This window comes from Harpia harpyja, chromosome 20 (genome assembly GCF_026419915.1).
Source record: "Harpia harpyja isolate bHarHar1 chromosome 20, bHarHar1 primary haplotype, whole genome shotgun sequence".
NCBI classification, from domain to species: Eukaryota; Metazoa; Chordata; class Aves; order Accipitriformes; family Accipitridae; genus Harpia; species Harpia harpyja.
In genome coordinates this window covers 19198059-19213238 of record NC_068959.1, presented here as the reverse complement: position 1 = coordinate 19213238, position 15180 = coordinate 19198059, and the positions used below count along the sequence as shown (strand labels likewise).

At 42.8% G+C, this 15180-nt stretch overlaps 1 protein-coding gene across 1 annotated transcript; it reads right to left on the bottom strand.

Moving 5' to 3' along the window:
* Window positions 1–555: 555 nt before the first annotated feature.
* On the bottom strand, window positions 556–14336 carry NPM1 (nucleophosmin 1). Its single transcript, XM_052772237.1, has 11 exons — window positions 14179–14336; window positions 13350–13429; window positions 10192–10311; window positions 9275–9368; window positions 8398–8501; window positions 7816–7877; window positions 7243–7297; window positions 5539–5628; window positions 4522–4623; window positions 1889–1963; window positions 556–913 (listed from the first exon to the last, which is right to left on the bottom strand). The coding sequence occupies exons 1-11, from the start codon at window positions 14240–14242 to the stop codon at window positions 875–877; spliced, it is 885 nt and encodes a 294-aa protein (XP_052628197.1). The 5' UTR covers window positions 14243–14336; the 3' UTR covers window positions 556–874.
* Window positions 14337–15180: the final 844 nt, after the last annotated feature.

Below are 15180 nucleotides of genomic sequence, written 5' to 3'. Positions count from 1 at the left end.
TTTATCCACTGGCACTGATCTCCGTCAGTGAGCTCTCTAGGCACACCCTACAGCATTCAAGCTAATTCTCTTCTCCACAAAACCCTCACAGGGTCATTACGTGAGACAACCTCAGAGACTGCAGCCCCTCAGAGGAACAGCACAGCCAGCAATACCCAAATCAAAAGTATTACATTTTACAAGTGGAGTTGCAAGCCCTACAAACTCAGTTGTTAAAGCGAAACCATAAACCAAAGAGCAATGAAGCGGGTCAGAAATCGAGATGCAGGAAAGGCTGTTTTAAGCAATTATGTAATTAGTGGTCACTTCCAGACAAGAATAAAGCCCCACTTACCACTTAGTCTTCTCACCAATCATCTGCTCAGTAACTGTAAAGCTCATGGAATCGGAGTTAAGTTGTTTTTAAAGTTGACAATATAAATGAGACTGATGTGTACTTGGTAAAGAGAAGTAGCTACAATACTTAGCAATAGTTCCTATGAGAACTCTAAAGCCCTGTTATCTTCTGGGTTCAGTATGCAGGCTACCCCCAAGCCATAAAAAAAGAAACGATAGTACTTTATTAAAATACTAAATTTTATTTTTTTTCCACGTACATTTAAGTCTCCCCACCATTTCCATTTGTCTGACCACCACCACCACCATGCCTTATCAAAACATTCCATACATACTTAAAATGAAGCTGAGGGTGGAGTCCCATCTTTAAAAACTAAACAGGCGTTTTGGACAACACATTCTTGGCAAGGTAATCTGGATGACATTTATCAGACACAGTAGGGAAAGCTCTTTCAGCATTTGTAAAAAGGACAGCCAAATAATGGTTACAGAAATAAGACTGCAGATTTTAATGAACTGTTTAAACTGTTTTCTTTTCTTACAGAGTCTGTCTCCACTGCCAGAGAGCTTGAATGACCTGGAAGTGTACACAAAAAGTTAGAAACTGAAATCCATTTTTCGAATTATTTTCAGTTTACTATCTCCACTTACTCCACAAAATATTGACATGAAATTACAACAAAAAATGCATTCCTTTCAGAGAAAATCAAGTTGAAAGCAAGATATTAGGTCCTTTTGCTAGAAGACTGTTATTCACTGTAAGTCACAATAGTAAGAATTCAGTGAAGGTAAGTGAGAGGATGGGTGTGGACCAGCTAGGCAAATATTGGCTGAACTCTGCCTACCCTGGCTAATGTCAGACCAACTCCAGTAGCTGAGGCTAACTGCTTTTAAACATTCTTTCAAGAACCTATCAATTTGTCTATCAGACAAGTTTACTCTGAACCACTAAGGGAAGCAGGAAAGCATAAGGAATTCTGTCACTGGAAGGGTTTTAACTTACAGGAATTTTGATAGGGAAATCTAAGACACATTTTAGCCTAGTATACGTTGAGTAATAACCAATTCAGAAACTTGCTTCCTGATACCACCTTTTGGCTTGCCCTCTTACAAGAGTTCAGTTGACTTTGGGAGAAAATGTAGCAAGAAAGCCATAATCTCAATCGCAAAACAGTTCCCCCTCCCAGACACCCTCCCCAACAAAAGGCTGAACAGCAGACTGGCCTAGGTGGCCAAATTCAGCAGCAAGGAAAACCACAGCTCATTTCCTTAGCCAATATGGTGCCAAAAGGAAAATTCTGTGGGTTTAGTAAGCAAGAGATAATTTACCAACCATATAAAAGCTGGAAAAATGTAATAAAATATTAGCTCTCCCATCTTAGCCAACTAAACCCTTAAAACCGTTCCCATTTATTTAATTTGAAGTATTGTTCGTGGTTTGTAACCCTTTGAAACAGTCCAAAGCTTGTAAAGATTAAGAAGTGGAAAAGAATCCCTAAGTCAGGTTATAAAAGTTTCTTGGATTTTATCAAGTTCCAATAAATTCAGTTACCTTCTGGTCCTCCGTCCTGAAGCAATTCTTAACATAGTTGGCAAATTTGGGTTCCAGCTTAGGAAGGGAAGAACCCTATTTTGAAAAAAGCAAGCTTTAGTGTATGCAGGTCATTTAATGACTCCAATAAGTAACCATTTATGAAGCTTAAACACTTTGCAATTTTACTGAACTTACCTTGCAACATCCCAAACCGATCTGTTTTTAAACCATTTTAAAGTTTTCTTCTCTACAGTACCCAGGTATTTCTCACAGGAGTGCCTACACACTAATATGGCTGTACAAACATCTTTGCTGATGCTCAAAAACCTAACAGCAAGCATTCAGCACTTAAAATAACCTTGTTGTAGCCAACATTCATATGCTATTCAGTTAAACTAGAACTAATTGCATATTTATGGATTCTTACTACAGCATGCAACTTGAGACATTACTATCGTTCACAGGTAGGTTTCTGACTCCAGCTCTCTAAAGCAAAAAATCAACTGATCTCTCACCTACCCTTTAAGACTCATTCCAATACATCAGTTCTATAAATTTAAAGAACTGTTCTAGAGACATTTGCTTGTATCTGTGAAATAGTCTTTGCACACACTCAAATGTACAAAGCAGATTCAGTAATAATTCATGGATCAAGGTTTTTCTTCATGTCTCTTCCCATCTCCAGTCAAAATAATACAGCAAACTATTTTAAGAGACACTGATTTACTTTCACATGCCCCATGAGTAGTATTTTTCCCATTTTTCAAGTACATCAGTTGAAATATACCTAGCCAATTATGATAGTTCACTTAGCTGCTACTTGGCATATTGCAGAAGACAGCAATTGTATGTTCAAAGGAAACAAATCTACATTAGGAATACCTGAAACTGCAATACTGCAACCAAGAAGCTTGGATTTGGACAAATGTCCTGCCTCTGGATTCTGTCAATTACTGATGCTTTTCTATTAGCTTGTTGACATCTACTTACTACATAATACAGCAGTTCCACTCTAATAATTTCATAAAGTGGTATTTATTTTTTTTTAAAGCTGCTAACTTGCTGCCTGTCATCTAGAATTGCTATTGCATATGGCAACACACAAATCTTTTGCCTTACTAAGGTATGCTCCAGCACCACCTTGGAAAACATTAAATTAATCTGCCTGCTATTGCTTCTACAGATTTGTGCTTACACAGCATTTCCCAGTAAAAACACTCTTCAGCAACAGAAAGTATATTCTAAAGCTACTTGCCAGTTATCTGGTCTGCATGCTTTTCTCCATAGGGACATCTGTCTACTGTGAGCAGCTCAGCCACTTCTGCTTACGCTGCAGAAACAACACTAATCATGGCTCCTCTGAGTCATGCAAAAAACCACCCTAGCATCCACTAGATCCAAGAGGTTAGTTTGACCTAGCAGAATGATACCATCCATCACTGTCAGGTTCACAATTTAGGGATATGCATTTTGATCCTAATCACAATCTGTCATTGCTCACTCTGCATCCACTCTATATCAGAACACTTTTTGTCTTATTTAGCATTCCTGCAACAAAACTGCCTCAAAACATTTAGAATCTAAGCAGAAGATAATCCTAATTCTTTAGATTACCTGATTGCCACTGTAAGGGGGAAAAAGTTCAACATCACAGATGAAACAAAAAAACCCACAAAACAGAATTCTTCATAGCACCAACATCAGCCAAAAAATAAGTCTCCAATAAAGAATCTGGTTCAGTCACAAATGAGCATATGATCTATAAGCACGCTCCTGAGCTAGTGAAGTAAAATCAGAACTCATATTCTAGACGTGAGGTCCTCACTACCACCTATTCTGCAGTACAGGTGTGTACGTAGCTGCACCACAAGCTAGCGCACACATTTCCAAACGTGGCTAAGGGGGAAGAATTGCTATTACCTGCTACACTTTCACCCATCCAACCTATAATTAAAATGCAATTTTCTTTTTTATACTTGAATAGCAGCTAGGAAGAATATTCATATGCATAACCACGAAGTGCTAGTCAAGCTGATAACAACCAGAAGACGAGTGACTGCCCTGTGACCTTCAGAAGATGAAGCATTCATTGAAGGGAGACTCAATTAACCCCAGATCTCCAGTTCAGAAAGCAAATGCTTTCAGGTCTTCCTTAATTCATTAATGCATGCCACAAGCACCTATCTCCCCCTTCTGGAAGTTATAAAGCCTTACAAGCATGTGGATATGCAAGTTGGATACTGCTTTAGGACCAAGCTATTCCAAGCATGTGAAGAACTCCGCTTTACTCTAGTTGCCTAAAACAAAACATGTACACTAGTTAAAGACACCTTTAGCATAAGTATCACCCAAGGTTTGTTGCTTTGTGTTTTGATGTGTGGTTTTTTTCAAATTTTAACTGAATTCACTAAGAAACACCAAATTACTCATCACCACTACTGGAAGAATACAAAAACAAAGCAGTTCTGTTTCTCATGAGTAGAGGCCTCTCTTTGTCCCAAATGATTTTCATTTCTCTGAGCTTCAACATCAACATACTGATAACAGCCCAGCAATCAGTGACATATAACTGTTTCTTGAAAACATCCCATTCTTCTGATCTATGACATGTAAAAATAAGGCTGAGAAATCTGAATTTTCTTAAAACTCACCTTATCTACAGATGCTTGCATTTTTGCTTTAATCTCCTCTAACGACAGAGGGACTTTTGGTGTTTTTGGAGTTAGAGATTTATCCTTCTTGGAATCTGGAGTCTGAAAATTATTCATTGTTAGGAACTTGCACATACATAGAGCTACTTAGTATACAAGATCAAGTTTTCTATAAACAAGAATGTTAAAACCTACTGCAGAATTTATACATAATAAAAGAACTATCACATATACTTCACAGTTTTCAAAAAATCACAGCAGTTAAAGTTGTGCTTCCAACACATTCCTTGGAGACAAGGAAAAGAACAACATGTAAGTTTGGAGGTACTACAGTTAGCGTAGCTAGCATCTTATGCTTCTGGGCAGGTACCTACACAGCTTTCTCCCAACAGAAATGAAACCGAAAATAGCCCAAACGTTCAGTGATTTAGAGTTTACTCCACAACTGCAGCCACATTAGGTCATGTTTTATTTTAAAAGGCACACATCTACATTGCTTTTCAAATGCTATCCTGCCATCCATCCCACACTAATTTCTGTATCAACCTTCCTGTCATGCATTTCAAGTACATGGAGCAAGGAAAAGCTGCATACAGAAGCTTGACAACTACAAAGAAACTGAACAAGAAAACTGTTAATTCTCAAAAGGATCAGTTAAGTGAGACTCCCTTATTAGCAGCAGCCTCCTGTTGCACTGCAGTGGCAACACAGTTGGCACTCGTCCTCTTGTATAGGCAGCTACACAGAACAATACAGACTTGTTATTTTAAACTGTAAGACCACCAATACCCACAAGGGACAGCAGGTCTGATTTCAAATCTTGTCATAGTTATGTATCGATCACTGAAGGGTTTCACAGGGGAACATGAAGCAATGAACAGTATCCCCAGCATGCTTCATATTAAGATTCAAAAACCTAACTTAATGGTTAGTACATTATTTAAAGTTACCCTTAGGCAAGAAAACTAACTTCCACACTAAAATAAACATTTGTTTTACTCATTCGTCTTTACTCACTTTTGATTTAGATGCTGGTGTGGACGGCTTAGAGTCCTTTCCATTTTGCTTTGCTTTCTGCATGTTTTTTCCTGAAGCCTCACGGACAGGCTGAAAAGCAAGCACTTAAGTTCATTTGCCATGAAAAACTGCTAGTAAACGTTAAGCTCGCTAACATAATACTCAAGACTTAGTGACAAATACATACTATTTAACCTCAAACAAAAAAGCATTCTCATTGCCCATGCAACAGGATCAGTGTCCATTATTTAAACAAAAAGCATGTACGCTACAGGAACTCAAATGAAAAACTGTTGGTGCAGCACAATACATAACATAACCAAGATTAAATTTTGTTATGATGCCATACAACTATGTGGGACCTCCACTACATTTACCACCATATTACATCTTTCCTTATCTATTACCATGCCGAATTTTGGGGGCAGATATTGCATAAGACTAATTCTAGATGGCACTGCAATTCCAAGAGCTGACTCAGTGCTACTTGTTTTTTGTAACGCAACAATTACCTTTTGCTTGGCATTTCATACAGAACCATCATCTGGGATGTGTGTGAGCTATGCCACATGTATATTTAAGAACTGGATACTTATATTCCTATATAACTCAAGGGACCATTTTGTTCAGCCACACTAGATTTGATTAGATGGCAGTAAATCTGCAGTTCAGATCGTCTTTACCAGGCCTTAAACTATTGTGCACTATCACCTATAGAAATTCATTAGGACAGAGCAGCATATAGTGAAGTAAACCATTGAATGTTTGTTTCTAAACAGCAGATATGAACATATAAAGTCAAGCCAAAGTACGCAAGTTCCAAAAAATTACTACCTTCTACCCCTGCAGTTGCCAAGTTGTCTTACAGTTTATTTTACCACCAGATGGCACTCAAGGGCTGACGCAATTTCACATTCAAGCACTCGGCTGCCTGAAGTGAACCTTTTCCTACAGGCTCACACATTTAGATCCTTTTTTTACTGAAAGTTAGGTTGCTAAAAAGACCTTTTTCACAGCATGCAGGACTAACTGAAATGGCAAAGCACAACACACATCTTGGAGCAGGATTTTGTTTGCTGCCCAATAGCCATACACAAATCATACCAGTCTGACAACTGCGCGTGTGCGTATGCCTGCTGTTAAGAACCCCTCTGCAACAAAGTAAATAAAACAAGGATTGGATGCCCATTCACACTGAAGTGTTCTAATGTCCGATTACAATGTCTTTATACAGACTAAGCTAAATCAAAAGCATCCCATTCACACATTCCAAACAGCTGTGCTTGAACTCATTGATTTAAGGGACTATCTACCCAATTACTGTCATCCCTTTTATTGATATCTAGTCCATTACAAAACAGAACACTGCACAAAGAGGACACCTCAATTAGCTTCTGCATTACAATAAATACAGACTTCAAACCTAAACAGCTATCTCACCTACACAAACACAGCTTCCCCTCCCCCTGCTTCTGCTTTAGGGGTCTCCACAGGAATCCTCAAAGATGACTCAATCAGGACAGTTAATTAACACCTATTAGTAAGTTGTTAGCACTTGCTCCCCATCTGAATAAAAACTTAGCTGCAGATATTAAGTCAATCTGGTGTTACCACTCACTTCCTTTCAAGTTCATTAAACAGGCTGTTTAATCCTTCATGGGTGAAGAGGGTCACAATGTGTGTGTATGTACATGCGCCACTTACTTTCTTCATTGGTGTTTTCATTTCTTCCTCATCATCCTCTAAGTCATCCTCATCACTAAAATTAGAAAGGTGGTCACTCACCATAACTCAAGATTTATACTCACAGCTTTAGCTGCATTAGGAATTAGTCTCCCCCCGCCCCCTCCCAATTAAATGTTTTGTTGATGAAGGAAGCAAGTCATCTTCCCAAGTCTACCTTACACCTTGTTTTAATGCAAGGAAGGTGTTAGGCTAAATACTCTACTTACTACCATTAAAGCAGTTAAATGCATTCCCTTCTGCTTTAATACTGAAGGCACATATCTTAGGACTTCCACTACTATTAATAAATTTAGAATTTCTGTATCAGAAGTTAATGAATTACATGAAACTAAGTTTTATAACCCAGTGTGACATATCTGAACAACACTAATTTAGACTGCATTGTGGATGTAAACTTGAGGTAATTGAGTTTTTTGTAGCCAAGATAAACAAGTAGCTTGCTCAGTTAACATCCAGTTATGTCACACAATTCATATTCTGAAATGGTTAACACTGCATTTCAAAACACATTATCAAAACAAGACTACATACTCATCCTCCTCATCATCATCTTCATCATCATCCTCATCATCTTCTGATAATTTTGCTTTTTTCTGTAAGAAGATGAAGTATTTTAAGTGTCAACACCATTCTGTCTTAATAAACAGCAACCTTGATCCAAAACAATTTGTGGCATAATTACAAGACTATCTTCTATCAATTTACCTAAAAACCATGAAGTTAGAGCTGCCAAGTCAAAAGCTATTAATAAATTTACAGCATGCTCTGAACATATGAACCTTTCCTTCTGCACTCCAGAGCTTCAATCAGCATTTAAACTCTTGCAGTACACTGATGTTTATGCTAGAATCTGCACACACTCCGTTACTGTAGTGGACAAAACTTCCACATAAAAGCAGTCTTCATACTAGCCCCTCCAGCAAAGCTTTGGAAACTATCTGTACTTAACTACACTTCCGTAATTTAGTACTTGTCAAGACCCAAGACACAGGTATCAAAAGACCACATGTTAAGTAAATCATACGAAGCCATCTAACTGCTTACTCCTAGAGGCAGCGGTAATACCAAACCATAAGAAAATTCTGCAGACAAGCTGATTGAAAGTCTATATACCTGTGGTGTTTTAGCTCCTCCTCCACTTGCTGGTCTCTTTGTCGAAGTGTTCACAATTTTTGTATCATCTTCCTCATCGTCTGATTCTGGTTCTTCCTCTAATGCTGATAAAATGATGGCAATGCATAAAAAAACCCCACCTCATTTAACAATAGTTAAAGCAAGATTGCTAGTAAGAAACAAACAGGAAAGTATCACCCACAACTAAATAGGCAAAGTCTTACTGAGGTGCTGAATTGATAGCAGGAAGCTTCCCACTAGCTGTCTAACCACCAAGATCAGAAACTTCTCCAGTTGACTGTATGCAGACACTACTACACTGAAATCCAAAATGGGTGAATAACCATCCATACACTGCCTGTAACATTCCTCACAGAAAAGAAGCCATAGAAAATTAGAGAATAAAATTTTCTCCATTTCTAAGGAGACATATTTAAGAGAACTTCTAGAGAGAAAGATCAGTTTCGAAGACAATTCTACAAAGGAGAAGGCTAGTCCCAGCTTAGCTTTTAGTGCAAACTCAAAAGTATTTCATGGGCAGTCTTCTCACACTCTCAACTGATAAGCAGAAAGCTCACTTTTTCTGCTGAGACACTAACACTGGGAACCTAACACCCATTTTTAAGGAGAGAAATTGGAATTCAAATTGCAAGGCTGACAAACTCCCCTTACCCATACAAAACGAGGCAAGAAAAGGTATGCAAGCATTTCTCTGAACTCCTTTGTCCTACAGTTACCTCATGCCTCTGAGGGCAGTGAATTAAAAGATTCAGAGGGTCAGTATTAGAGAAAGTACCACTTGAGATACCAGATACTCAAGTTCTGTTGGCACTGACAGGTAGCAAGAGCACAGATTATTAACCAGAGCAATACATACCTACAAGATGTTGACCACTGACGTAAACAGGCCCTGAACCACATTTCAACCTCAACACCACTGGTGGTGTGATCTCAAAGCCACCTAATGAAACCTAAGGAAAAAAGCACTGTTATTTATTCAAATATTAAAGGTGAAGCATGCGTAACAGATAATCCATTCAAATGAAACCAACAGCACCAACATCGGTAGACTCCAAGGCTAATAGTTACTCCAAGTTCCCATCTGACAGAATATTCCGGAAATGTTTAGAGTCAAATCAGGGTCAATAAGCCACAACTGGGTTTACTACATACATTCTCATCACTTACCATAATTAAAGCACACTTTTCAAAGCCAGACCAATCCACATTTGTTTCTACTTATCTTGGTAGCAGTGCCAATTTGAACATTATCCATCACACCTGCCCCTAGCATTGTACAGTTCCACTTGTACAACATCAGCAACACCAATTCAAACTACATTCCAGATGGCAGGAATGACAAGTAGGGTGCCTTCAAATCAAGAAAGGGTAGCAGTCACCTTTAGAATCTCTTAAGAAAGCTTGGGACCTGCAGAAAAACTAGATTTTTCTCACCCCAGGCTCAAAGAAAGCAGCGCAGGCTACAGATGCATCTGCTTGCAAATGCGTACCTTTGTATACATAGAGATGACATGCATGATTACTACCATTTCTTTAAAAAAAGACACAATATGAACAAAAGTCTATCATCTCCAGATGACTAGAGTAAGTCTACTAGGCACAACAAAAATATATTCATATTTAGCTTGTATTTACTACATGTGCCAAAACTGACACTTGTCTGAACCCACTGGTCACTGCAGTTTCACCAAAATTCAACCAAAACCTTTTCTAACTTGTCTTTCTCACCTGACACCCAATTTGTAGTAGATTTTTCCAAGTTCCTGTACTTACCGTAGGCTGCACAGACATTTTCAGAGATGCCAGTACTACTTTAATAGGGTTGCCTTCATAGTCCAATGCTTCTGCTTCTACAACATGTAATTCGTCTTTGGCCCCAGCCCCTAAAGTAACCTGTGAAGTACAGAACAGTGCACATTCTGAGAATCTTCCCAAATATTCTGAAGTCTTTTAAACCCCACTCACTGTTGTGCATCTCTTAAGACTGAAGTTTATATTTCTGACTGCTAATGATTCAGCTGCACTCCCCCCCAAGCCAATGTCCTCTTTCACCCTAACACTAGCACTTGCAAGATGCAACTCAAGGCATGTGTTTTGATGAGCGTGAGAAGTATAGACATTTTGCTATGGGATGACTGCATTGAAATAGGTCAGTGATGAGTCCAGACAGCACTGAAGCTGGCCCAAAGGCATAAGTACAAACACATGCCTAGAGGAAGGGAGAGAAGTGCTATCACTACTACAGAATCATAGCCTTCATCCTTCCTCTTCTCACCATGTTTTATCTGTCAACTGCTTCACTTCATCACATTACACACTTTTTTTTTTGCTTACTTGACATTCAATGAGTTAAGTCTTAACAACTGCTCAGTTCAGTAGTGTCTTTCACGCATATGCCTTCTGCATTAATTCACCAAAGACTGAGAGCTGCTGTCCCAGAGCATTTCAAAACTCAAGTGCCTCGATTCCTGACACTGAGTACAAGTCCGACACTTTCTGAAGATTCAAAAATCGTAGCTCCAGGGAGGCAAATGAGTGACAGACATGGAACAGGCCTGAAATTCCAGTTCTCTGAACCACTGGCACCTGAGTCAGGATTACATGCAAGAGATGTGAAAACCAAGAATCCCCTGAAGTAATACAACTGTTCCCGAGACCAGTGAACAAGGCTCTCTTGTTTCCTTTCCCACTGCCCATGAAAAGAAAGCTTTCCACCCTCCATGTAAGATGTGGGTGTAAGCACTTCAGGCAGAGGCATACAACTCAAGTTTCCATTCTCCAAGAGCTCAGTTTTAGGCAGGCTATAATGATCCAGACTAGATGTATCAGACTGAAGGCTGAGAAATAGGATCTAGGATTCACTACTCCGGGCAAGTTTTGTTACTGTAAATTTAAAGAGGTCAAACTGCTGCTCGGATCTCACCTCTCAAAAGGGTTAGCAACAACACTACATCATTCAGCTGGTGGGACTACCCACCAGGACAAGAATTTAAGAGCATGCCCTCCATCCCCAGTTACTCCTGTCATTTGCACCAGTTCAAGCCATACTACAGCACTTACTATTAATTTATTTACTGAGTGCCTGGCAAGTATCCCTTCATGTGCTTTAATTTCTACACTGAAGGAATGCACGGTGGCGATAAATAGATAATGAAGCAGTGATGGATCATCCCTCTATGTTCTTAGCCACCATTAGTAAGACATCTACAGAAACCCTCAGGCCACTTTCTACCTCTGTATGCATCAATCCTCCCCTTTCACTTTTATCCTTTTTCTCCCCACCTCATTCTGCACCTCATACCCATCCATCTCCACATTCATATCTTAACTGACATGTGTCAGTCAATCTTTACACATGTAGTCTTTTTATCAGGTGCACAGATCAGTCACCAGGTATTTGCTACCTTCACACTTTATCTACCATCAACTCCTTCCTCTGCTTGCCAAGGCATTTTCTGTTTGTAGCTATGTCTAAGATCCTCCAAGCCTCTTAAGACATTTCCAGTTTGTCATTTGTTATTTCAAGCCCCATTTCTCCTGTGTATCAATTTTTGTCTTTGAAAGGCCAAGTTATTGAATTAGACTTTTTTCCCCACAATCCTAAAAACTAAGTACTGGTATGCATCCAATCTGCTTCGTCCCCCATGCAGAGGGCACAGCATCGGAAGAGATACTATAGGTAATTTTCCAAGAACAGGATCTTTGGATAAAGCCATACAACTCAAGTATCACTCAGTGACTAATTTCATCTGCATGACAAGCATTCAGATATGAAAACTATCAGCATTAACTTGTTCTTACTGTTATATTCTTCCCTCAGAAGAAATTCTAATTAAGAACTAGTCAATGTCAAGTCCAGGCCATAATTTTCATAAAATGCAAGGACTGACACATGATTATTCACAAAACTGCAATGCCTATATTAAAGTGTTGTACCACTGTGAATAAGTTTGGAGAGCATTATTACACAAGTCTCCCGTAGAAAACAATTCTGCTGTAGGAAGCCATCCAAAATTGTTAACACACTTTTGTTTCCAGGTATCATCAAGGTATCTCTTTGTATTTAAATAAACACAGTAACAACCCATTAAGTAGAGAGATGCTACAACTCTCCAATTCCTTGCCTGTGAATTTGGGGCATATTATCTTTCTGCTAACCAAAAGTAACATGCTCAGCCCAGAACAAAGGCCTTGAAATAGTGTCTTGCTTGTGTGGTAGCAGAAAGATTGAAGGTCGCATCTAAGAACTCACAGTGTACAGATCCTGATTTCCAGGAGTATCCTGCTCAGTGAGGAGTCTGTTAGATGAATTATCTGAATGAAAGATAGTGTTTCCCAGTTACACCCTTAGAGAGGGCAACACCAAGGACAATAAATCAAAACATAAACCTCCCCCCCATTTAGATTTAGTTATTAGCTGCTTATGAAAGAAAGTACTGGAATTATGTTTGGGGAATACATAGAAAAGCTTTTTAAAACAAAGTTTCCAATAAAGGCTACTAAAATGTGCCCATGTAGGATTCTTATAAATCTATCCTTCTCCTGTGCTCCTGTAGCATCCAAACTATTGCATTAGAGATGTCAGAGTGTATATTCTGGCTCTTAATTCCATTTATTATACATTTATTAACCGACTGTGAATTTACTTTTAAACTTCACCCTTGCATTGCTTGCTGCAAGCAACAAAACATCAGTGGATATTCTATTTTTTTTTTTCAATAGAGCAAATATTTCAATTGACATGGTATACTCCACTCCCAATAAAAAGAGCTTATTATTTAACAGATTCACTTAAGAACACTTACCACTAAAGTAAGCAAACTTAAGGAAATTAATGTACATGTTAAAAAAACATCACTTCTCAACACCGCACACCACTGCTTCGAAACAAAAACTTAAAACCTGCAACTTAAAAACCAAACGATACTTGCCGTTCTCAAAGACAACTGATGCTCGTTTTCTTCATCGTCTACTTTGAACTGATACTCCTTATCTGCTTTAAGCTCGCAGCCTGTGAAAAGACCATTTAATCATCAGCATACGGTTTTACTTAGACACAGGTATTTGCCAAACCCTTATCATTTTAAAACTTGCTTCAAGGCCCTGCACTCGCACGGAAAACCAACAGCGCTCCAGGCACACAAGAAGAGAGACACGCGGGGTGGGGAAAATCCCAGCCGCGTCCGCGGCCTGCCGCCGACCACGCAGCTCCCGGCGCGGTCCTTTCCGGCCCATCCGCGCCCTCCGCGCTGCCCGGGGCTACGCCATCTCCCGCGACGCTCGGTGCCGGCGGCCGGGCCTCCCCCGGGGCCAGCCGGCAAGCGAGTGGCGCCGCGGGCCCGCCGCCCATCCACGTGCTCCGCCTCCCGCCGCGCCGCCATGTGCTCCGCGGCCGCCCGCTGCCTGGGCGCCCCGAGCGCGCCCGCGTCCTTAGGAACGGGCGGGCGGCGCGGGGAACAAAACCGGGCCGGGCCGGCGCCACGTGCGAGCAGCGCGCCACGTGGGGGGGGGGGGGAGCGCGCGGCGGGGGAGCGCGCGGCGGTAACGGCCGGCGCGCGCCCCCTCCCCCGACGAGGCCCTCTCTTCTCTTCTCCTCTCCTCCCCCCTCCCCTCCCGCCCCGCTGAGGCGCGGCGCGAGGCCGGTACCAGGCCGCGGGCCCCGTCGCCTCAGGCCGCCTCCCGCTCGGCCCCGCAGGCCCGGAGGGAGCGGACGGGAGGGGGCCGGCAGGGCGCGGGGCTAGGGGAGCGGCGGGCCGTTACCGAAGAGGAAGGTCTGGGGGCGCAGGGGGCCCATGCTCTCCATGTCCATGGCGCTGTCCTCCATCTTCTCGGCCTGCTCGCGCGGGAGGAGCGGGGCGGGCTGCAGCGCTGCGGGCGGACGCGCACTAAAGGAAGCCGCGCGCCCGCCCACCCCCAGATATAGCCCGCGCCCTCTCGCGAGACCCGCGCCCCGGCCACGCCCCCTCAGCCCGCCGCCCCGCCTCTGCGCACGCGCCGCCCCGCCCCGCACTCACGCGGAGGGTGGTCGCGAGCGCGGCCCGTAGCGATGCGGGGGGGTGGGGGGGTTGCGCGGATCACAAAATGGAGGCGGCCGGGGCGGCCCCCGCACCCGCCGGAGCGGCGGCGGGCACCGCGCAGGGCCGGGCCGGGCCGCCCGCGGGCAGCTGTTCTCTCACGCCGTGTGGCCGGCGTGGCCTCACCGGCACGCCTCGCGGGGAAAGGGCGTCGAGCAGGTGCCCGCTTAACCGCTCGAGCCTGAAGGGACCGGCCGGGCGGCGGCGTGAAATGGCTGTCCGCGGGCGCCTACGGGAAGGGCCCGACGCCGGAGGGTCCGGCGGCCCAGGGGAGGCGGTTGCCCCGCCGCTCCCCTCAGGTGCCTTCCCCCTGCCCGGCTGAGGCGGCCGTGCTGCCGAGGGGAAGCCGCCCTGCTCGGTGGTGAGCTGGAGAGCCGGCCCGGGCGGCTGTGCCGGCCGCGGGGCGCCGTGGGCAGCCTCCCTCAGGGGGCTCGGAGCCCGGCACAGCTCACAGCCCCCAGAGCAGCTCCGTTGCGGGCCTGCGGCTCGCTGAGGTAGCAAAGGCCCAAAAGGCTTTAATACTATGGCCGGAGTAACAAACCTGACTGAGAAGCGGTGTGTGCGGGAACGGCCGTACGCCTTCCAGAGGAGCTTGCGCAAGGCGAGGAGCTGCATCTACCAGTGCTCCTCCACGGAGAGGAAGGCCCTGCTGCAGTGAAACGTTCTCTCCTTGTTCCTCTATTGCTGA